The sequence below is a fragment of the Cheilinus undulatus genome, linkage group 22 (genome assembly GCF_018320785.1).
Source record: "Cheilinus undulatus linkage group 22, ASM1832078v1, whole genome shotgun sequence".
NCBI classification, from domain to species: Eukaryota; Metazoa; Chordata; class Actinopteri; order Labriformes; family Labridae; genus Cheilinus; species Cheilinus undulatus.
In genome coordinates, this window is record NC_054886.1 from 5184614 (window position 1) to 5208205 (window position 23592).

At 39.5% G+C, this 23592-nt stretch overlaps 1 protein-coding gene and 1 long non-coding RNA gene across 3 annotated transcripts in view; one reads left to right on the plus strand and one right to left on the minus strand.

Annotated features, from left to right (window-relative positions):
* The window catches only part of LOC121504388 (RAS guanyl-releasing protein 2-like), a 106824-nt gene that overhangs the window by 30789 nt on the left and 52443 nt on the right, over nucleotides 1-23592 (plus strand). For both annotated transcript variants that reach the window (XM_041779101.1, XM_041779102.1), the window contains exons 2-7: nucleotides 10402-10527; nucleotides 10626-10728; nucleotides 13724-13780; nucleotides 16418-16549; nucleotides 17131-17281; nucleotides 20554-20727. In XM_041779101.1, the coding sequence (XP_041635035.1) occupies nucleotides 10458-10527; nucleotides 10626-10728; nucleotides 13724-13780; nucleotides 16418-16549; nucleotides 17131-17281; nucleotides 20554-20727 (687 nt within the window). In that variant the 5' untranslated portion in view covers nucleotides 10402-10457. The remainder of the gene's footprint in view (nucleotides 1-10401; nucleotides 10528-10625; nucleotides 10729-13723; nucleotides 13781-16417; nucleotides 16550-17130; nucleotides 17282-20553; nucleotides 20728-23592) is intronic.
* On the minus strand, nucleotides 3219-5155 carry LOC121504389. The gene is made up of 3 exons (XR_005991452.1): nucleotides 4544-5155; nucleotides 4320-4371; nucleotides 3219-3840 (listed from the first exon to the last, which is right to left on the minus strand). It is a non-coding gene; the product is annotated as an uncharacterized LOC121504389 (long non-coding RNA).

The window sequence follows — 23592 nt, forward strand, 5'->3', positions numbered from 1 at the left end:
GTCTGGATGGTAGCGACATCCCCATCAGTATGTGAATGAGGATTGCATATTCTGAATGGGGTAGTTTTAACCATGCAAAGCTGATGGTTTGGCCAGATTTTATGTCATCAGGCAATTCAATTTTGTAAGCTCCATTGTGCAGCATTCCCTCATTAATCTACATTCAGTATCCTATAATGATGACGTGAAAATGGAATTTTAGAAATGTTTGCAAGTGTATTTAAATGTAAAGGATTAGGGTTAGGGTCGGGCTCTGGCTGGGCCTCTCAAGGACATTTCAGAGAGTTGCCCCTAAGCCTCTCCTGTGTTGTCTTGGCTTTGTGCTTAGGGTCATTGTCATGCTGGAGGTCCTGTGTGCACAGGTTTTCATTGAGGATATCTCTGTACTTTGCTCCATTCAGTTTTCCCTAACCCCTTACCAGTCTCCCAGTCCCTGCTGTTGAAAAACTGCCTTCAGGCAGTTCCATTGATCCCAAGTCTTGGTGTTTGCTCTGCATTGTCAGCTGTGTGGTCTTCTATAGAGAGGTGTGGGCTTTTCCAAGTCATGCCCAGTCAATTTAATTTACCACAGGTGGACTGCAATCAAGGTGTAGAAACATCTCAGCAAAGATCCAGAAAAACAGGAGGCACTTGAGCTAAATTTCAAGTGTTGCAAAGATTCTAAATACCTATGTTACTGTGATATTTCCATTTTTTATTTTTAATGAATTTGCAAGAAATTTACAATTCTGTTTCCACTTTGCCATGATGGAGTGCTGAGTGTAGATAAATGAATAGTTTTTGTGCTGTTGCAGGAATGCACTGTACATATTTTTATTTTTAAAAATGCAACATATTTTAGCTTAATATTTGTGCAAACTCTTGAGTGTGACATGACAGCTGCATGTCTTGTAAAACTCAAAATAAATTTAGAAATGAGGGAAAAACTGCAAAAATGTCTTCTATTTAGGACAGGCTGGCTACAGGCCTGCATAAAGTTAGATATTGACTTTAAAAAACAGTAAAATCAGATAAAGGCAATTCCTTTGCATGCTTGTTTTGAGTGTCAGAGATAACTGACTGAACTTAAAGTGGACATGAAACACTAAATGGAGTTATCATAAATTACAGAAGGGTCTTTCACCCTAACCAAAAAATATAGTTTAAACACCGACAGTCGAAATAAATTCTAAAATCCTGTATGCAAAAATTCACTTTCATAACAAGGCTGACGCCATATTTGTTGTGACGCTGCATGTGATGTCATCGGATTGGTTCGTGCATATTCTCTTGCTAGGAACAACACTAAAAGTGAGCTAAAAACAGAGCAAAGGGGGCATGTTTTGTATTGACCCTCGCTGCTCCAATGAATTTTATAGAGTTAAAGACCATGAGAGGACCGTTCATTGTCATCATTTACCGATGTAACGGCCAGTGATCCTATGCTGATGGCTAGCAACAATAAAAAGGAGGGACCCCCCACTTAGCAGTTATGCTAGGGTTTGTAGTGAGAGCTTCATAGCTCAAGACTTTGTTATGGAAAGTGTTTTTAATGACGCAGGCGTATTAGTGAGTCGTTGCTCAAAAGATTTAAATCAGTGGGATCTCCCTCTGTATTTTACTTCTCTCTATATGACACTGGGTCTACAGACCGTCCCACCCAATCTCATGCTAAAGAGGTGGGTGTGCACCGAAAGAAAAGAGCCGAACGGCGTGCCGAACTGGCAGAACAGAAAGAGATAATCATGCAGCTAGCAAATGCTCTACAACCTATTTTCTTACCGTGGCAGGTCGGGAACTCCTACTATTCACCCAAATCTCTCACATGTTCGTCTCTGGGTTATCAAAACACAACACAACTCTTAGTCCTGACAGTAAAACGTCACTACATCCCCCGTCTCATCCTTTCTGGTGAGCAATAGGTCACCGGGAGGTCAGTGGGTCACAGACCTACGTCTGAGCGATTGAGGAAAAGTTAACTTTTTAGGTGGAAAACCACAGAATTTTAAATAAAACCACAAAATCTTGATTCTAAAAAAAACAGATACGTTTAACTTCGTAATTTACTCACCCATAATAGAAACAACAGAAAACGTGCAATCATGTCCAAACAGCATTCAATCCCAGGAAAGCAAAATAATCCGCTCCTGATATACTATTCCCGTGTGATTTCATAGTTCTCTCTTTGTCTTATTTTAACTAAGTGTATCAAAGTTATTAATCAACTTCAAGCCAATTGAAAGTCCAGGCCTACTGTACCCATCATATTTTTTTTCTCGCCATTGCTCTCAGTTTGCCATTTAACAACGCAAAATGGTAACTTATTTTCTGACATTGCACTCTGCATTAAAATTCACCATAAAATTTAGAAAAAAATAAAATAATGTATCTCTACAGTGGCTGGTGCATAAAAATAAAGGACATCTTTAAGTGTACTTTCACAAGAATAACATGCTACTAATTTTAATTACTTTATTTGTATAGCACTTTTAGAGACAAAGGTTTTTTTAAGTTCTTTGACATACAGGAAATTATTTCCAAGCAAGAGATAAAGACAAAACATCAGATACCCAACAACATCAAGAGAACACTAATGGAACCTAAACAAAATCAACACTTGATCTACATATTAAACCCAAACAACATTATTACCCAGACATCATGAGATGTTATTAGTGCTAATACATCCCAAGATATAATAAGAACTAAGACATCCTAAGACATAACTGTACTTACATGCTCCAGGATATTTATCTATTCACTGTACCTCAAATGCTGCAAAAAGGCTTTCCGTGGTAAAAAGCATCCCTTCACACCCATATTTGCACTGATTAATCTAATTACCATACTAATAGCTAACTTAATCTATTAACCGTACTGAAATGCTGGTTAATTTATTCACTGTAACTCTAATGCTGTAATATCCTAAAATCTAAGATTTCGTGAGATATCAGAACCCATGAGTACCCGGCCAACAACCCAGCTACAAAACCTGAGACCAAGGGTACCAACTTTTTAAGAAGTCACTAAAAGAGAGGCAATAAGAATTTGAGGGCAAAAATGACTGAGGAAACATAAAAGTAAAAGCATGAAGAAGAAAAACATTAAAGTGATAGAGGCATCATAAGGATAAATGCATAAAAAATAAGATTCTTTTTCACTAAAATAATTGGCTTAAAAAAAAAAAAATTAAAAAAACCCAGTTTATTTTAAAATAAATATTTCAATGGCTTCCAAAAACAGCATGAAATTAAAATAAATCTAAATATTAAATCATCAAGGTGGCGACAGGCAGCTCTCCCTCTGTGGCACTTGTCTTCATGGCAGGACCTGCATTATTGCGACTCGGTCTGGAGAGATGTCTGTCCAGGTTCGCAGGGTATGGTGTGCAGATCTCCGTTATTGCCACTGACAGCCACCCATCTGTGCAGAAGGTCCTGCGACAGAAACACAAAAAAATCCAACATGAATACATTACGAATGTGGTACATTGTCAAAACTGTAAGAAAAAAAAAATGCCGACCCACAATGAGGAGCTGTTTGAGCTGCTTCTCCACTTTTTAAATCATTAAATAATCATAACAGTTAAACAATACCACAATAAATGGAGCAACTCAAACACCAGTACTCTAAAGGTGCAGGAGCCTTTGTGATAACACCAAGGAAGGTTGAGAAGGACTATACCTTCAGGAAAGACATTGTATGCGCAGGGCCAAGGCTTTGTCCATCCGTGCAGCACTCGAACAGCAGAAAACAGAGAAAACACCCACCCTGGTCCAGCACAAAGGGGCTGAGAAACCTGAGGATGCTCAATCTGTGGCAAAAAAGCTCACGCGCTTTGCTTCACTGCCCCAAGAAGCTCTGAAAAAAACAAACAAACAAACAAACATGTACCACACCATTACACTTGGGGTGTAAATCTTTAATCATATCACAATTCTATTTTATTCTGATTTGGGTGAGGTCTAATTAGATAAAGAATATTACTTTTGAACCAAAACTACTTTCTAGTTAACAAAAAATTAAATGAATTGAAAAAGGGGACTATTTTAGCATATTCCACTCCTGTCTGTAGGAGAATGAGAGAATGACAGGAGGTGCAGTAATGTGCTGTGTAGTTGCAGTAGAGAGCATTACCTAACCTAATGTCTCTCCATGATCTTTGCAAGTAAACAAAACCATCAGATGATCATATAGATTATTTCTGTATTTGTTTTGGATTGCTGGTCATCTCTGCCACAGAACCAGTGTCAGATACACTCATAGACATATGTGGGATATCCCGCACTTATTGATAATGCTCCCAGATATTAAAAATAAAATTATAGGCTATTTCAAACCTTGAATCTGAGCCTGAAGACTTTCAGAGGTGAGTCCAGGTCAAGCTTCAAGCTGTGCAGAAGGAGAAGAAAGTCTATATTAAAAGATTGATCTCTAAATTATATGTATCGATATACATATAATACATATCAAAAACAGTTGATCTAAATTGGGGAATCCATTTTTGAACCCAGTCCTATCCATCAGTCTCAAAGATGTTGTAAAAAGTTTACAATATACTTACTATTAGGCCATGCAGGTTGGACTTCCAATACTTCCATGTCAGTGAGGCTGACCTCCCTAAAAAATGGGATTAGTGGGAATGGAGGGAAATGGTCGTTTGTGATGGGGTACCTGTAAGCAGGGTAAAAAAAAAAAAAATCCCATTTTAATACTGGCACATTGTCATCAATGCCAAATGGCTGCCACTATCAGGAGAGAATACAATAGAAACAGATGACATTAAATAATATTTACTATGAAAAAAATCACATTTTTATGATACTCTGATCATTTGACAGAAGACAAAACTACTATCCCTCAATAACTCTTCATTATTAAAACAAATGAGAGCATAGACTTGTCTCTGTTCATCTGAATTCTGTATATCTCTCTATATATGTATATATGTCTCCCATATCGGTCGGGCTCTAATAGAAACACAGCTGGCTATGATTTGTTGTGCTAAACAAGATATATGACATTACATAGTAAAAACATACCTTATTCATACTGTTTATCTCAGCAACATCTATGCATTTCTTCGTCCAGCTATTACCACTTACTGTATATAACAGAATGTAAATACTACCTGTTGTGATATGCTATAATCTATTTCCAGGTTTGAGAATATCCCTTGTTATGGCACTGATTTTGTTCCACAAAGTTGAACAAGCGTTGCTATTTATGTGTTATCAACCCAATGTACCACAGAAGTGCTAGCTACTGAACATGCTAACGCTAATTTTACGACCCGCTAGCATGCTAACGTTACACAAGCAAAACCGTGTGGTCAACGCAAACGTTACTGGCGTTGGATTTAAAAGTGATATATCAGCGACGGCTGATACTGATTACAACAAATAGCATCAACTTCACCGTGACTTAGGCTAACCCACCTGCTGTTTATAGGTCGCTCCAATGTCCCAGCACGTACTAACCCAGGGATGGCATAGCCACTTCCAAGACCTCTCTCTCACAGCAGAGCATCTGGTATGTGCGGGACAGGGTTATGCAGGATAGTTCCCCTAAAACACCATCTATATTTGCTTCTTGGCGACAGATAGACTCCCTGGTGGCTGGCATTGCGGAGCAGTGGCCACACATACACCAAGTCGTGTGGCTGACTCTCTCCCGTTCTGTAGCCCGAAGAACAGCCGCCTCCTCCGCGACAAAAACAGGCTTTTGCTCCCTCATCTTTTTCACCACTGGCTCAAAAGCATAAGCGATTGGGTTTGATGGGAATTCATCCAAACAACTCTTGGCTTCGTCCTCTGACATTTTTATGTTAAATAAACCGCGTGTAAGTGAACTAGAACTAGTAGTACCACCACTGCTATTACTACCGCTAGTACTTCTTATTGGCAGTAGCAGGAGGCAACCAATCCGGTGACGTAGGCGATGACAAAGATGGCGGCGAGCACACACACAAACCATGTCCTATATGAATATTAAAAAAAGATTTTCTCCGAAACGGCTGACTTTTCAAACAAAATTTGTTTTGAGTGTGTGTCATAACAATCCCCACATCGCTATGGGGTGGTTCATTTCGTTGTTTCATGTCCTCTTTAACAGAGCCCAAAGACTGTTTTGCATGAGTGAGTCTTTGTTTATTGTAGCTACAGTGATTTGGGTGAATACCTTTAAAGTGTGCATGCATGATAGATCCTGTCCTATTCCCCTTTTATTGTAAAAAATACAACAGTACATACTTTTTCTGCTTGTTTTTACTGTGCTGGAGTATCTCTTCCTCTGCTTGAGGAAATAATGTGCGTTCTTCCACCACTTCTGCTTTTTTCCTCTCATTATCATACCATCCTTCACCAACTCTCACTGTACGATTGAAGCCCCTGCTGTGTATTTCCCTCTTCTTCATCCCCTCTTCCCTCCATCACTGCAGAAACTGTGTGTATACGTGTGGCTTAGACAGCTCCCGAAGCCTATAATTGAGCGTGTCCGCCCACCTCGCTGCAGCAGAGACAGCACAGAGGAAGGCTTCATTGTGTCGGGGACAATAGATACGTACACATACTCATCATCACACCCCGTCTCACTCTCAGAAGAACCACAACATTGGAGAGCCATTAGCCGGGTGTGCTGTTGTGGATTTCGCAGCCTTGGTTTGTTCCTCGAGCGTAACCTCAGAATTACTGCCACGGTTATCAGCGACCAAATGATGAACCAAAATATCCAGAGGCTTCTTTTATCTCCAGTTTTAGCAGCAGATCGAGACACAGCCGGTATAGACGATAGGATTAGTGTATTTCGCCTCTTCAGACACAATAAATGCAGTTGGGATTATAGCACTAAAATAGAACCCCTCTGGCTACTCTTACACCACACTTCACATGGGAAGAAAACCGTTTTCTGCTTCTGCATGGTGTGTAGAGGTGTGCATATGTTGTGAAAAAGTGACTGTGGTTGTCAAGGTTCGCTGCTTACTCAACCACCTCGATAATACCAGTACACGTATTTCCGGACCCATTTTTCACAACCAATAGATTGAAATGCTACCTTGAAATATACACCGGCATGCCTCTAACACTTATTTTTCTCTGACATCTGCCTGAAATGCAACATGTCTCGAGCAGATTAAAATGGTGGTTTCCTGTTGATTGTCTTTGTGGGTTTTTTTTATCGAGGTTTCTCGAAAGCCACATTGAGGTCAAAGGCTTTACAGTGTACACATGGTCAGAGTCTGCTGTCGTGAAAAATGGCCTTGTTTTAAGGCAAATCTTTAATGTCAAACAAGACTTTCTTTTAATGGAGTTAGTTTTCTGTCAGAAGTGAAAAAACAAAGATTTGAGAACAAAAAAATTCACATCAAGAGTACAATTTCAAAAACGCTGTTCCAAATTATTATGCAGATTGGATTTTATTATCATAAACATTCAATTTTTGGTTTTTCAATGACACTTATGGATGGTTTTGTGTTTTAGGGCTCTTTGAATCACTGAAATTGATCTCAGACACCTGTGATAATTAGTTTGCCAGGTGAGCCCAATTAAAGGAAAACTACTAAAGAAGGACGTTCCACATTATTAAGCAGGCCACAGGTTTCAGCAGTATGGGAAAGAAAAATGATTTCTCTGCTGCTGAGAGGCCTCAAATAGTGCAATGTCTTGGACGAGGTATGAAAACATTAGAAATTTCAGGGAAACTTAAACGTGATCATCGTACTGTGAAGAAATTTGTGTCTGATTCAGAGCACAGATGGGTTCGTACAAATAAAGGCATAAAGAGGAAGGTTTCTGCCAGACAAATACATCAGATTAAGAGAGCATTTGCTAAAATGCCATTACAAAGCAGCACACAGGTATTTGAAGCTGCTGGTGCCTCTGGAGTCCCACCAACCTCAAGGTGTAGGATCCTCCAGAGGCTTGCAGTGGTGTATAAACCTACTATTCAGCCACCCCTAACCAATGCTTACAAGCAGAAATGGTTGCAGTGGGCCCAGAAATACATGAAGACTCATTTTCAAACAGTCTTGTTTACTGATGAGTGCCATGCAACCCTGGATGGTGCAGATGGAGGAGTAGTGGATGGTTGTCCAAACAAGGCTGTGACGTCAGCAAGGAGGTGGCGGAGTCATGTTCTGGGCTGGAATCATGGGTAGAGAGCTTGTTGGCCCTTTTGGATCCCTGAAGGTGTGAAAATGACCTCGCTAAAGTATATAGAGTTTCTGACTGACTGCTTTCTTCCATGGTACAAAAAGAAGAACCGTGCCTTCTGCAGCAAAATTATCTTCATGCATGACAATGCACCATCTCATGCTGCAAAGAATACCTCTGTGTCATTGGCTGCTCTGGGCATAAAAGGAGAGAAACTCATGGTGTGACCCCCATCCTCCCCTGACCTCAACCCTACTGAGAACCTTTGGAGCATCCTCAAGCTAAAGATCTATGAGGGTGGGAGGCAGTTCACATCAAGGTGAACATTTTGGTACCACTGCAGTCCAACAGGACCACCCACCATTCCAAATGACAGGCATAAAATGCCATAGACTTACTTAATCCATACTCCTAAACTGTTTTTTTTTTTTTTTTCCCAGAAGAGCTTGAACGTCTTTTAGTTCTTTCCCTGCTGTGGAGTAATGTCTCTACTTTATGAGATGTCTCTGATGCAGCACTAGCATCTAGTCTTTCTCTAAAGAATTTACAGCCATTTATTTTCTTATCCCATGCTTGACTGGCATCTTTAAAGATGCTTTTCTGAGTTTTTTAGGCCTATGGTACTGTGACGGTTTTTATTTACATGCCCTCTTCAGTGTTTTTCCTGATTCACGTGAGCGTGCTACAGCGTACCACTCTTGTAGTGCTCAGGTAGAATTAATGGGGATTCTGTTGAGGAAAAGTCTCTTTTTGATGATCTGGATGGGTTATTATTTGTTCGTATTCATAGCAGAGGAAGTGAGGGAGAGGTCATAGTGAGCGATGACCTTAAATGGTGCACTGTGCGCTCTCTTAGCAAGCTCATCTTGGCAGAAACAATATAATATAAACGATCAGACAATGCAGGAACTTAAAGCACTCCTTTTTGTCCTGTCTAAGTTTGTTTCTGGTATTTGTCAGTCTCTGTATGAAATAATTTGATTGGTATGTCTGACCTGAGTCTGGACTTTTGGTTGGGGGACAGAGGTTCTTGCTTGTGCAGCGGGGTAAGTGAAGTTTGTGTGCACACAGACAAAGTGTTATTACAGAAAATTATTTTAGAATAGGTCGTTAAAATTGTTTAGTGGCATTTGCAAGTTCTAGTAGGACTAACACATTCATTCAAAAATGAAGTATTAAGCAGAGGGTGGAGTTGTTAAACTGCAATTTCGAATTGTAGATGTGCCTGGTTGAAAGAAAATTGATTTAGTAAATACTAGACTAAAACACCTGGTTTATTAAAAGTAGCAAAATTTTGATTAAAGTTTATCATATAGGAATTAGTACACAGCAGAGCCTTGACATCAAGAGTTAATTGAATTCAGCCTGTGTAATGTATGCACATTTGGTTTTATCAGTAGTTCTCAAATGGTGTGACAATGTGCATTTCCATCATGTATGTTAGGTTTTTGGAGCGCCACGGGGTCGAGGTGCAGAAAACAGTAGAAAAAGATGTTTGATTAGATGTGCATTACATCACATTGTGCTGATTTTTTTCTTGTATGGTCAGCAAAAGTAGGATGGCTGATAAACACTACTGTACTTTCACTCTTCAGCAGTTGTATACCACATGGAGTCACATGACTGCCAGGTGATAGTTCTGGTTAATTAGTGATGTGATGCTATAAAAAGGTGTGAAATGCCAGAACTGACAGCTCTGTCGAAGAGTGTTTCTCTGGCAGAAGTGGACACCTAATTAGCAGAGGGAAGAAGAAGCAGCAAGAGCTCAACTCTGGTGTCAGTGTTGTGCAGAATGTCAGTGGCTGTTTTAGGGTGTTTTGGCTTCACTTGTATGTAGGGAAAGAAAATAGGGTTGTCCATCTTTATATACAGTCATTCATCCTCTCAGCTTCTTCATTCCCTTGTAAGACTTTGAAAACCCAAACAGAAGCTGGACCAGTTAAGTCCAGCTTTCCTAAAGTACAATGCATTTGAGTGCAGGTTTTTTCAGATTGAATTACTTTGCTCAAATCAAACAATAATATCAGCGAGGAATGACACTGACAGGCAGATATCCTAATTGAATTAAACAGCCTTAAATGTGAGTGTAAACAGTCACTTTGTTATCTCTCTCTCTGCAGCGTGGAGCAGAATTCCTAATAACTGACTGCACAACTATTTAAAGCATGCAGCCACGGCTGATGATAAGAAATTCATTTTCTCTTTGTCACTCTTTGACTCATAATTACCTCCTTTTGATCCTCCTCTACGTCTCTTTTCTGCGTTCATTTAGAGACACGAGAGTCCGTCCAGAGACTAACGAGTGGAATAAGCGAGAGGAAAGGAAGGATGGAGTCCATATTATCAGAGCAATCAGCCACCGTGGACGAGCTGGTGGAGGCATGCATCCAAGCCTTTGGTGGGTTATATCTTCACTCAGTGCCTTCTGTAGTCACACAGTGAATTTTAAATATAAAATGTTATATCTTCCCCACAATGACTGATTTCTTCTTCTAGATGAGAAGGGCACTTTGAAGGATGCTAACTTGGTCCGCATGTTCCTAATGATGCAACCTTGGTACCTCCCTTCAACCGACATGGCGAAGAAGCTGGTGCTCAAGTATCCTTTACTGTTGTTCTCTGCAAGATCAGAGATTTTTTTTTTTTTTTTAACATGTATCTCTTTAAATGTTCTTTGTAACTCCAAAGATTCTTTCCAAATAATGCAAATGTCTCTAAAACAGTGATAAATTCTTATTATCAGGAGGTGAGTGGAGCAGTAGAATATCTATCAGAGCGCCATCAGTTTGTTTAACACCAGCTCTCACACAGCGGTTCTGACATCAGAAAAAAAATAGATGATATAAAGGTGACAGAAGAGTTAAATCACCATGCTGTTTTTTCATTGGATCTGAAACATAAAAAGATGTAGTAACATTTAATGATTACAAAGTACGTGATTAAATGTACTTTTAAATGTTACTCTGCAAGTGCAGTTTCAATTTAGGAAATAGTATTTGAGGTTTTTTTTTTTTTTTTTTGGTGATTGTTAGTTAAATAATTAATTAATCTTTTTTAGGGAATTTTACTTTTTAACCCTGTGGCCACAAAAGGACACCATACTAAAACATCATACATATCAAATTATTTCTTTATTTTACTAGTTTAACCTCGTTTATGCCAGCTTTAGTGGAAATCCCCTGATGTTAATGATAAAAAAACAAAGTTTAGTTATTTTTATTCATTACAAGCAAATCTGAAATCCTCAAAGAGTTTTATCAGAGCAGCCATTATGTAAGTAATGAACAAGAACTTTTATCTTTAGGCATCTTTTATATATATATATATATATATATATATATATATATATATATATATATATGTATATTTCAATAAATCATTACACACAGCTCAGGGTGTTCATGGCCACATGGGCACCATACTCAAATAGCAGTAAAAATACTATAATTAATCTTCTTTCCAACTTTGTGTGCATTCACTTTTAACCGAGATCAGGCCAGGAGATTTAACCCTTTTGATGCCAGTTTTAGAGGCAAAAAACCCTCTTTATTTTGTTATTTTAAAAAATGAAATAGTTTGTAAGTAGTACATGCAAACTTAATTTTTTTTGAATGGGGGTTATTTATCACAGCTTTGAATGTGTAAACAATGGGCAACAGCCTTTACCTCTCTGCATTTTCTTTTAAAAAATTTTAAGATTTTAACAAATCATTACACTCGGTGTTTTATGGCCAGTTAATGTAATGGGGGGAAAAACAGTTAAAATAGTTTTTAAATACTTCATGCAGCTTTGATTTCCTTGAATGGGGGTAATCATAGCTTTGAATATGTTAGTATCAAATATTTAATAATTTTGGGGAATTTAACCCTTTTCATGCCAGTTTAAGCGCAAAATCCTTATTTTTGTAATAAGAAAAACACAAACATGGATATATTTTTTAAAATTCCATGCAGATTTAATTTCCTCAAAGTGGATTATCCCAGCTTTGAATATGATAATAGTAAGCGACAACTTTGATTTTAAAAAAAATATTAATATCTATTTTTAAATATTTTATCAAATTGTTGTATTAGTGTCTCTCTATGAAACCAGGACATACATGTGATCAAATCACCAGATTTGTAGCAGTGACTCCAGAATTAAATTCATGTTTTTTTTCTTCCCTGTGATGGCTAGTGATTTGCTGATTAAATATTGGGGTTTTAATGTGCTTCAGTTGGGCATTTTTGGTCATGAAGACCCTGAGTGTACTCAGAAGGTGTACAGAACTTATTGTTGACCCGTTACAGGCTCTGATATTAAAAAGTGAAATTTCTATTTTAAAAAAATGTACCCTCAGAAATGTTTGTTTTTAGAATTGATACAGTCAAAATAATAGAAAGACCAAAAAAGCCACAAAATAGCTTAAAACCTTTCATGTGTTAAAGGCTAGGGTTAGGGTTGGAAGAAATCGAAAGTGATTAGCTTTTATATGTTCTTCAGACCAAAGGGTTTGTTTTAGTTTGTTTAAAAGTCCGGCCCCCATGGCGTCTGTCCCTTAGACAGCTGTAGTTGATGACCCCTGAAGTGGTCCTTGGTGCGTTTGTGCTCAGTAATCCGTCAGCCTTCTGTTGACAGAGCCGTTGAATCAAGGCCTTTTTCACAGCCTAGGAGAGCAAAAGAATAACGGACAGTGACAACAAGCAGCTTCAAGGCTGGAGGTGTACTTACTGTTAACCACACTTGTGCATTTACATCATAAATGCCATATGTGTTGATCTGATGTGTTGCTGTGCACGTCATTAAATATTAACACTACAGCGGCCTTGTGATGCCGCACACACATGGCTGTTAGAGGTGGTGTTAAGGCGGTGAAGGTGTGACAGTTGTGATGGCTGAAAGTCTTAAAGACAAACTGAGAAACGAGCCCACGATTCTTCATGTTTGCAAAGTGTTTTTTTACTGCACAAGAACAAACATGTTTGACTAACAAGCTGGGACAGATAGTCTGCTGTGAGTCGACATTTCAGTCTATGACATAATGAAAATCGGGTCGGTGTTACAGTTCAAAAAGTTACCTTGCAGTTTGGGGACTTTCAGCTGAGTGTACCCATGACAGTGTGTATTAATGTAGTTTTTCATTAGATACCAACCTGATGAGGATATTGTGACATGATATTGAAAAACGAAACAAAAGGTAATTCGCAAGGACCATATTTTCAGATGCAGTCAGCTAAATGTCACCAGTTAACATAGGGACTAATTAAACCGATACACCAGGAGCGCCAAGTCTGCATGGAGGTAAATGTTGGAGGAACAAAGTGCAGACGTTGTGCTCTAATGACCTCCTTAGGTGGCGATACAGCCTGATCTCTCATGTTCCTTTTAGCGGTGTCCTCCAGTGACACGCATCACAGAAAGGCAAGACTATTCATGAGAATGCTCATGACAAAGCAGGAAGTATACAGGAAAGGTGAAACAGCAAGTATTTCTCCTTCTAAAGTCTGTTTTTTTATCTTTTCTGCAATCTAGACCAGCAAAATGTGACATTTAAAGAGTGAAAATTGGTTTTGTTGATTTTCGCCACCGATTTCTACCTTAACTTTTCATGAAGATCCCAAGAGGAGAGCTGCTCTGCTGAGCGCAGAACAAGAATATGCCACCTTGTCAAGTAATTAACTATTGTTCATCTTTATTATGACTTTTACTGTGCTCCTTTCTCAGCATTTGAAATCATGTTACCCTTTTTCCTCTTTCTGAAATACTTTCAACTTGAACTATGTTTTGTCCAATAAGAAAATCTGCTTCCAAAAAATTCGAATATCATGGAAACACTAAAGACTAAAATCAGACTGAGATGACTGAAATGTGACTGAGGTTGCTTTCACACCAGAGCTGTTTGGTCCACTTTAAACAAGGAGAGCCTGGTTTGTCTGGAGCAGTGTGAAAACTCATTCAGTCTCTGGTGTGGACCAAACAAGTGGACTCTGGTCTGCTTGGAAACAGGGATCCTGGTTTGCTTCCATGAATCTGGTGTGGTTTGATGGCGGTGGAGAAGCAAAGAGGAGCAACTTGTGAACCAAAGACAGAAGGTGGCATAGAGCCAAATGATTTATGGATATAAATGTGATGTAATCATGGATTTACTTCATTGAAATGCATGTCAGTACCTCACTCAGCATCTGTGTAGTCATGGCAACATGCCGTAGTCCCTAGCTCTCATTTTGATTCGCCTTTTCCTTCGGTACTGATTCATTCGTCTCATTTAAAGAGCAACATGCTGGACAGCTCACTGCCTTGGGTGCCTTCTTTTGTTGCACTTACACTCACCGACCACTTTATTAGGTACGCCTGTTCAATTGCTTGTTATCACAAATAGATAATCACAAGGCAGCAACTCAAGGCATTTAGGCATGTAGACAAGGCCAAGACGGCTTGCTTGAGTTCAAACTGAACATCAGAATGAGGAAGACAGGGGATTTAAGTGACTGGCATTGTTCTTGACACCAGACGAGCTGGTCTGAGTGTTTCAGGAACTGCTGATGTACTGGGATTTTAATGCACAACCATCTCTAGAGAACCGTCTGAAAAAGTGAAAATATCCAGTGAGTATGAACAAAAATATCTTTTTGATGTCAGAGGAGAATGGGCAGACTGGTTTGAGACGGTAGAAAGGCAACAGTAACTCAGATAACCACTTGTTACAACCAAGGAGTACAGGATACCATCTCAGAATGCACAACATGTCAAACCTTGAAGCAGATGGGCTGAACTTTCACACTGGCTCACAAAAACTGGACGATAGAGGATTAGAAAGCGTTACCTGGTCTGATGAGTCTCGATTTTAGCTGCGACATTTAGATTTTAGGGTCAGAATTTGGCGTAAACAACATGAAAGCATGGATCCATCCAGCCTTGTGTCAACGGTTCAGGCTGCTGGTAGTGGTGTAATGGTATGAGAGACATTTTCTTGGCACACTTTGGGCCCTTTAGTATCAACTGAGCATCGTTTAAACGTCACAGCCTACCTGAGTATTGTTGCTGACAATGTCCATACCTTTATGACCACAGTGTACCCATCTTCTGATGGCTAGGATAATGCGCCAAAGCTCACTTCATCTCAGACTGCTTTCTTGAACATGACAGTGAGTTCACTGCACTCCTCTGGCCTCCACAGTCACCAGATCTCAATCCAATAGATCTCCTTCAGGATGTTGTGGAATGGGAGATTCGCATCATGGATGTGCAGCCAATAAATCTGCAGCAACTGCGTGATGCTACCATGTCAATACAGACCAAAATCTGTGAGTGATGTTCCCAACACTTGTTTCAACTATGCCATGAAGAATTAAAGGTCACATTTTATAAAAAAAAATCACTTTTCCAGGCTTTTCTAGCAAAAATATGCCCCCTCAAGAATCAGAAAATCCCCCCTACTAGCAAGGTGTACCTAATAAAGTGGCCAGTGAGTGTATATGAACACCAAGACAGCATAAATTTGGTGTTACTTCATTGTTTTTGTGTTGTTAAAAAAGCCAGCAGAAGGAGATAGATTTCCAGTTTCTGGCAAATAAAAAGGGCAAGAACTTTTCTCTGTCATCTTCTTGCTTCTTTATCTCTGTTTGTGATGATAGTGCCACAAACATATCACAACATTTTTCAGACGGCAATGTGAAAGCAAACCAAACCACATGGAAGTCCCCCGGACTATTAAGGTGTGAAAACGACCAAAAACAGGACTGAGAAGACTAAAATGTGATGTCTAAAGACTAAATCTAAGACTGACTCTATAGAAGCTGCCAAATTAAACACAGATACCTTAGACCAATCAGAAAGGATTTTTAATGCAGATGTTTCCACAATCAGTGCTGATTTAGGGCATTAGCCCTTTTTTTTGTCAAGAATAACTGTGTTTCCCCCTGCAACCTAAATATACATACAGTTACTGCTTATGGTAATGTGTAAGGGAAGAAGAAAGGCTTTTTTCAGGGTGTTAATACATTTTAGCACCATAATAGTCCAATTTCTAACATACTTGCATTTTCAACAATATTTCAGACAGAGAGGGGAGGAGATCCAGACATTAGAAATGTTCTGATTCTTATGATTTTATGATTTTAGTAAGAGAAACTCATGTTAGCATGTGTTTATAGAGCAGAAGATGGGTATAAGGAAGTTTTATAAGCTAATAAAACCATGTACAGGCTGTCAGCAGCAGTCAGAGTATCATGCGAGGTAAACAGGTCGAACTGTCGACAGCATTTTCCATCATCATCCTCTCTTTCTTTCCCTTTGTTCTGCCCTCCAGGTACTGGATCACTGAGTTTCCAGCAGAGTTCAATCTCAACCCGGAGCTGGCCGACCAGATCAAAGACTTTAAAGACCTCCTGAGCACCGAGGGCAACCAGCGTCAGAGTCAGCTCATTGACCTCGACAGTGTGTGAGTGGACTGGCTGCTGAAATCTGTGTCTGTTGCTGACAGTGTCAATGAAGAAGGGGTCAGCCTGTTCCATTTTTATGGCCTGTTCTCAGACTTTGCTGAGCTGTGCTCTTCAGGAGTCAGTGACTTCTTCTTTTCCCATAAAAGCCATTTCCGTGTGGCCTCAAATTGCCCCTTAGTGCTCTGTGAGAAGAAGGCATTGTGGGACAGTTTGTGACTCAGTGCAGCTGCACATTTACAAAGAGCAGAATGGCATTCCTTTAAAAACTGACTCTTAAATGAGTTTGGTGGTCATAGTCTGCAGGCGTGCAAGGATTTATGGCTGAAAGAAAACTGTTTCAGTGATTTTTCAAGCTAAGTTTTAAATATAAAACCCTTTAAATATAAAGATTTTCTTGTCATTTGGTTTCAAATTCTTGGTTTGATGGAGGGAGGTATTTTTAGAGTCCTCTTTAGCTTCTGGAAATATGACTGATAATAACAGTGCTCCTGAGCTGTGGTAATGTTTTCAAAACACCTAGAAAGAGGACATGTCACATAAAATTTACAGCTGTTTTCATGTTTTTTGTTGCACTTCACAGGCCGTCGTATAAATGGAAGCGTCAGGTGACTCAGCGTGTCCCGTCAGTGTCTAAAAAGAGGAAAATGTCCCTCCTGTTTGATCACCTGGATTCCTGTGAACTGGCTGAACACCTGACCTACCTGGAGTATAAATCCTTCTGCAAGATCCTGGTAAAGTTTAACTTTATGGAGGCTCTCTCTGCTTTCATGGCTGTATTCACAACCATCGTCTACATCGGTTCTAAACTTTATCAGGATTTTTTTAACTGATACTAATATCAAGACTTTTAAATATAGTGGTTTTACATCTGCGTCTGAGGGAGGATTTCAAATGACTAACACTCCGAGCACTAGCACTCTGATAAATGTAGGCCGTCAACTTGGCAACTCAAAGATGTAGAGAGATCCCACGTCTCATTATTAGGGCTGTCAAGATTAATGGCATTTATCACAATTATCTAAGGCCCAGAACTAGTGCACTCATTTTTTTGCTGCATTTATAGCATGCTTCATTGTCCCTTTCAGCCCACGTTGACTAAGCCATGTCAGAGTCTCCATGCAGCCACAGTGATGTAAAATAGGTCTACCGCTAATCCTTGATATCTCATTTCACTTTAAAACTCACAAACAGCTCTGGCTCAGTGCCTTCAAAAGTCATCTGCATCTTCTGTTATCAAACATTTACCTTTTTACTGTCCCCTTATTTCCTTGTCAGTGTGACAAGTTTATTTTTCTGTGGTTAAGTTCATGTTAAAATCTTTGATCTACCTATACAGGCTAAACAGGAAGTCAATTACATTTAGTTTAAAGTCCCTGTAAAGTGATAAAAAAATCTGTGTTTTAGGTTTATTGTATGAAAGACCAGTGTGTTACAAACCACCAGGCTGAATTTCAGTCATGAAAAACAACTCTAAGTTTATAAAATAAAGATTTCAACTCGGCGATATAATTTTTAAGAAATCTGGTGGATTTTATGATTTCCTTTTAAGCATCAGAAAACACAAACTTAGGAAAAGTCTTTGAATGACAAGCTTGTGGTTTCTATTCAAACAGATTTATTTACATGATAAAATCCCAAATGGTCCATCAGAGCGTCTTGGCGGTTTTGGTGTTAAGGAGTGGCTACAACCCTTCTGCACGTTTTTTTTAAAGCCACTGTGCTGCCATATGCCTGGGGTCATATATGTTTTTTGTAAAGCTGCCTTTCCATTACCTTCTTTAGCTCCCTTACTTTTCAAACTAAAGCCTGGTACACAATAATATATTTTTTACATCTTAAACAATTTAGAAAATCATCAGAGACTCTGATGAAGACGGACAGCATGTTGAACCGTTAGTCTTTCCACCTTATTAAACTGCAACAGGTGACTTGGTGGCTCCAGTTTCTCCTTTGGATCTGGCTGTGAGAAAGAATCCATTGAAACAACTTTCGTAGGTTTACGAGCATTTGAATTACGGTGCTGCAAATGAAAGAGTCAATGCTAAGGTTAACGAGTTTAACCTGCAATTTAAACATAAGACGACTGCACCGCGCACTGAAGCACCTCAGGTCTGCCCCGACCGAAGAAGAGCGACCTCGCCCACTGAAAACGTGTTTAGAGCACTGCGCCACGGTGCACAGCCCTGATCAGCGGGCAGAGACCATGGGAGAACTGCGAGGTCACACAGGAATAGTATGTCAACAGTGGACTATTTTACCTTATGGGGTTAATTTATCATCCTTTCCAGTATAGGTCCATGATGTTGCTGCTTCTGCCATTGAGTGAGTATATTAGGAAGTTAAAAGGTTCATGTTGGCTTAAAGGATCTGTGGTTTTATGTAAAATTCTTTGGCTAAATGTCCTCAAAAGTTATCTTTTCCTCATCAATGGCGCCGTTGTAGCTCTGTGACCCACTGACATCTTGGTGACCTTTGCTCTCGCTGCAGGATGAGATGTAATGTTGATATAGTGATGATTTGCGACCAGGAGTCCGTGCATTGGGTTGTATTTTGAAAGAACCGGATATTCTATGCTTGTGACTTCCTTTTTGGAGCTTTCTGATCGACGGGTAATGACGTGGTTACGCAGCGGCTGGCGCTGAAAATAGACCTGCAGCGTATCTCGAACAAAGCAGAGCGAAGTGGCGCTCCAGGCACACGCCGCTGCCAGTCTGGAGCGTCGGCTGTGTAAATGCTCTGATAGACTAGAGAGGGAGCGACTTGCTCCGCAGTACAATTCGCCAGCGGATCACAGTGCGGTCGCTTTATGTGGAAATTGGAGGTAATGCTTGGAAACAGTACATGAAGCAGACCGGCCAGAGGCATTCTGTATCAATCAGAAATCCTGGCATTGTGGCACGCTGGGAATCTTGCATTTGTTTGCACAAGCAACTTAACATGGCATACTAGATTTTGGCTGAATCATTATTTACAGTATAGTAGGAAAATTTGAACACAGTCTGTATGTTTGCTTGAGTCCCTTAAACTCCCAGTACTCTATCATGCTGTTGGCTCAGTAGTACTTATTATCAACATTAACTAGCAGTAATTATGTTTCTGTTCTTGCAGATTTTGATGTATGATGAATGTATGATGCTTTTGCTGTAAGATGAGTGGTCTTGGCAATATTTCTCTTCTTGACGAGGCTTTAGCTCAGTATTGATAAAAAATGAACCCATATGGATACAAAACAATCTTTGATTTTCTTCCACATTAAACATTGGCTTGATTTGCATTTAAATAAGCCAGCTTGTTGCTATTCATCTTGCTGCCTTAAAAGAATGTTTGATTATGTAGAAAGAAGTGAAAATCATTTGGACACAGATCAACAAATGAAATCCCAAAAATTCCGGGTTTGTTGTTTTCAATTTGTTTTTGGACAGTTGAAAAGAAAGAACATTAAATATTTCAATTAAAGAGTTTTAAAGCTTTGGAGAAAAACTTCTGTTTCATTTAGAGAAGAACAATAACTCTTCAGCTCTGATTCAAGACTTTACTCCAAGATAAAGGAGAAGATAAGAGGTCATCTTAAGAGTTAAATGTTGCGTAGAAAAGCTTTTTAGCTGTCTCCAGACACATATTTAACCAGGAGACTCAAGAGTGACGTAAATCTTATCATCTACATCTCAACAGGAAAGCAAAGGCACTGTTTTTCTTAAGTGTCTTTAGCTGCCCTAAACGGACACTTTAAAGTCTTTGATTTTACATTTCTTGCTTAGTTAATGTTTTACAAACCCAACATTCCCAATTTGTAACACAGCCGACAGAAGACAGCATACAGCTCAGTAGAAACCTTTATGGTGACTACACCTAGTTTGTTATACTTGTCATAAAATGATTCAGATTCATCACCTTCTATAGTTTCTTTGAGAGTAAAAGGTAAGACTTCAGGGGAATTTGTTATCTAGGTTCTTTAATAAATGACAAATGTGAATCAAATGCATTTGTTTTCCTTTTCTCTTAGTTTCAGGACTACCACAGCTTTGTGATGCACGGCTGCACGGTGGATAACCCCATCCTAGAGCGCTTCATCACCCTCTTCAACAGTGTCTCCCAGTGGATCCAGCTCATGGTGCTCAGCAAGCCCACCGCTCCGCAGAGGGCTGCCGTCATCTCCCACTTCATCAGAGTGGCACAGGTTTGTCCGCTGATCCGTGTGCTGCACACATTTAAAGAGAGAGCGGGGAGAGTGGGAGTTGTGGGGTTCAGATCTTTGTTAAAGCAGCAGAACAAAGAGGAGAGAAAGCTGTGAAAGTGTGAATAACACATTAAATCAAGACATTCTTCCATTATGTGGGACAAACTGTGAGAAAAAGTGAATTTAATTTTAGAAGCTTTTGGAAGTATTAGCATCTTAAGATGCCTACTGAGGGCTCTTTGAGTTAATGCTGCTCAGGGGAAAAATCTTTTTTTAGCTGGGTGATGATGCATTTCTGGCATTACTCACAGGCTTTCGTGGCCTGAGGAGCCGTAAAATTGTCTTACATAATGAGGGAGCAAGCAACTTCTATTCATCTGCAAGAAGTATAATAATGCAAATCAGAGATCCAAGATTTTCACAACAACACTATGACATGCAATTACAGGATGCAAATCAAAACAAGAATGCATCAAAATTCCCTAAAGAGAATAAAATATTTACTAAAAGAGAAATAATATGAAAGAATCATCAAACCTTAACACTGTTTGTGCACTGGAAGAGTTCAATGATGCAAACTACAATAGAGCGATCAGGGGAGTGTTAGTAGAGAGTACAACTTACGACTGCATGTCAAACATTAAGGGAAAAAAAACATTCTTTTTGTGTGTAAAGAAAACATGGCCCTTTTAGGGTTCTCTAAATTTCTCCTAACAACGCGAAATACATTTTTCCTGTCTTGCAAACAACCTTAGTGGCATGATTTTAAGCTATCTTTTGCCTTAGTCATACTAAGACCTCAAAAATTTAAAAGATTTACACCATCTACTCCTTATGAATTACTTCATTTCTCTACTTTATTTCTATGATGACCACTCAACAGTAAGAGAGTTACTCTGATGACCACTCAACAGTAAGAGAGTTACTCTGATGACCACTCAGCAGTCACAGAGTTATTCTGATGACCACTCAACAGTAACTGAGTTACTCTGATGACCACTCAGCAGTCACAGAGTTACTCTGATGACCACTCAACAGTAAGAGAGTTACTCTGATGATCACTCAACAGTAACTGAGTTACTCTGATGACCACTCAACAGTCACAGAGTTACTCTGATGACCACTCAACAGTAAGAGAGTTACTCTGATGATCACTCAACAGTAACTGAGTTACTCTGATGACCACTCAGCAGTCAAAGAGTTACTCTGATGACCACTCAACAGTAACTGAGTTACTCTGATGACCACTCAGCAGTCACAGAGTTATTCTGATGACCACTCAACAGTAACTGAGTTACTCTGATGACCACTCAACAGTCACAGAGTTACTCTGACGACCACTCAACAGCAAGAGAGTTACTCTGATGACCACTCAGCAGTCACAGAGTTACTCTGACGACCACTCAACAGCAAGAGAGTTACTCTGATGACCACTCAGCAGTCACAGAGTTACTCTGATGACCACTCAACAGTCACAGAGTTATTCTGATGACCACTCAACAGTAACTGAGTTACTCTGATGACCACTCAGCAGTCACAGAGTTACTCTGACGACCACCCAACAGTCACAGAGTTACTCTGCTGATCACTCAACAGTCACAGAGTTACTCTGATGACCACCCAACAGTCACAGAGTTACTCTGACGACCACTCAACAGTAAGAGAGTTACTCTGATGACCACTCAACAGTCACAGAGTTATTCTGATGACCACCCAACAGTCACAGAGTTACTCTGATGACCATTCAGCAGTCACAGAGTTACTCTGATGACCATTCAGCAGTCACAGAGTTACTCTGATGACCACTCAACAGTCACAGAGTTCCTCTGACGACCACCCAACAGTCACAGAGTAACTCTGATGACCACCCAACAGTCATTAAGTTTCTCTGATGACCACTCAACAGTCCTGGAGTGTCAAAACACAGAATATCAGAGAACATTTCTCTCATATAACACCCTAGCCCTGTCTTTCACTGACCCGTACCTTCTACAATGTCTTAAATACTGTTAGAAGGCTTATTAAGGTAAATGCCTTCCCTCCTATGCACAGTGCTCTAAAAAATCGATCAACCATAACTTAAATGCCTCACCTCATATGCATGTTTGCACTAATGTATTCACCACACTAATTGCTACTTTAATCCATTTGCTGTATATAAATCCCCTAGTCATTCATCTATTCACTCAGATCAAATCCATTCATTTTCACTTGGTAAGTAATGTGGGCACTATTATATAAAACAGTGTTGTATCAATTTGGCATTAGCACACCTTTTAAGTGCAGCAGATGTGACCTGTTTAACAAACTCTGATCAGTTTTCATGGTCAAACAGAAGAGAAAATGTTTGCATTGTGAGAGTGTTACACCTAAAGAAGGAATGAAATAAACATAGGCAATGGTATTGGCCATCAGGGCCATCAGCTACATTGTTAGTTCAAACATCAGTATTGACATCAGCCTTGTAGCATCATTGTGCTCAGATGTCAAGGCCTGGACCCCTAAGAATAGCTGCGTTCACTTCTGTGCACCATGCTTAGATTCACATGTATCAGCTCCCACACAAAGACTCAGGCAAGGTGTTAGCAGCTCAAAACTGATTGGTTCTCTAATCTTTGCAGTATAATTGACCATACAAAGTTTTTTTATTCAGTTCGTAATGGCTATTTCTTCTCCCTAAAATGTCCTTTTGCTAGAAAACTCCCCCATTGTGCCACTACATGCAGCGTTCCTGATTTGGCACCTTTTACATGGTGGCAGGGCTGTATGAATCCTGACTTTATTACATTTAACATTTTGGAGCTGCTTCTGTTGTGCTGATATTTAAACATTGTTATGAAATATAAACAGAGACCATATAAATAA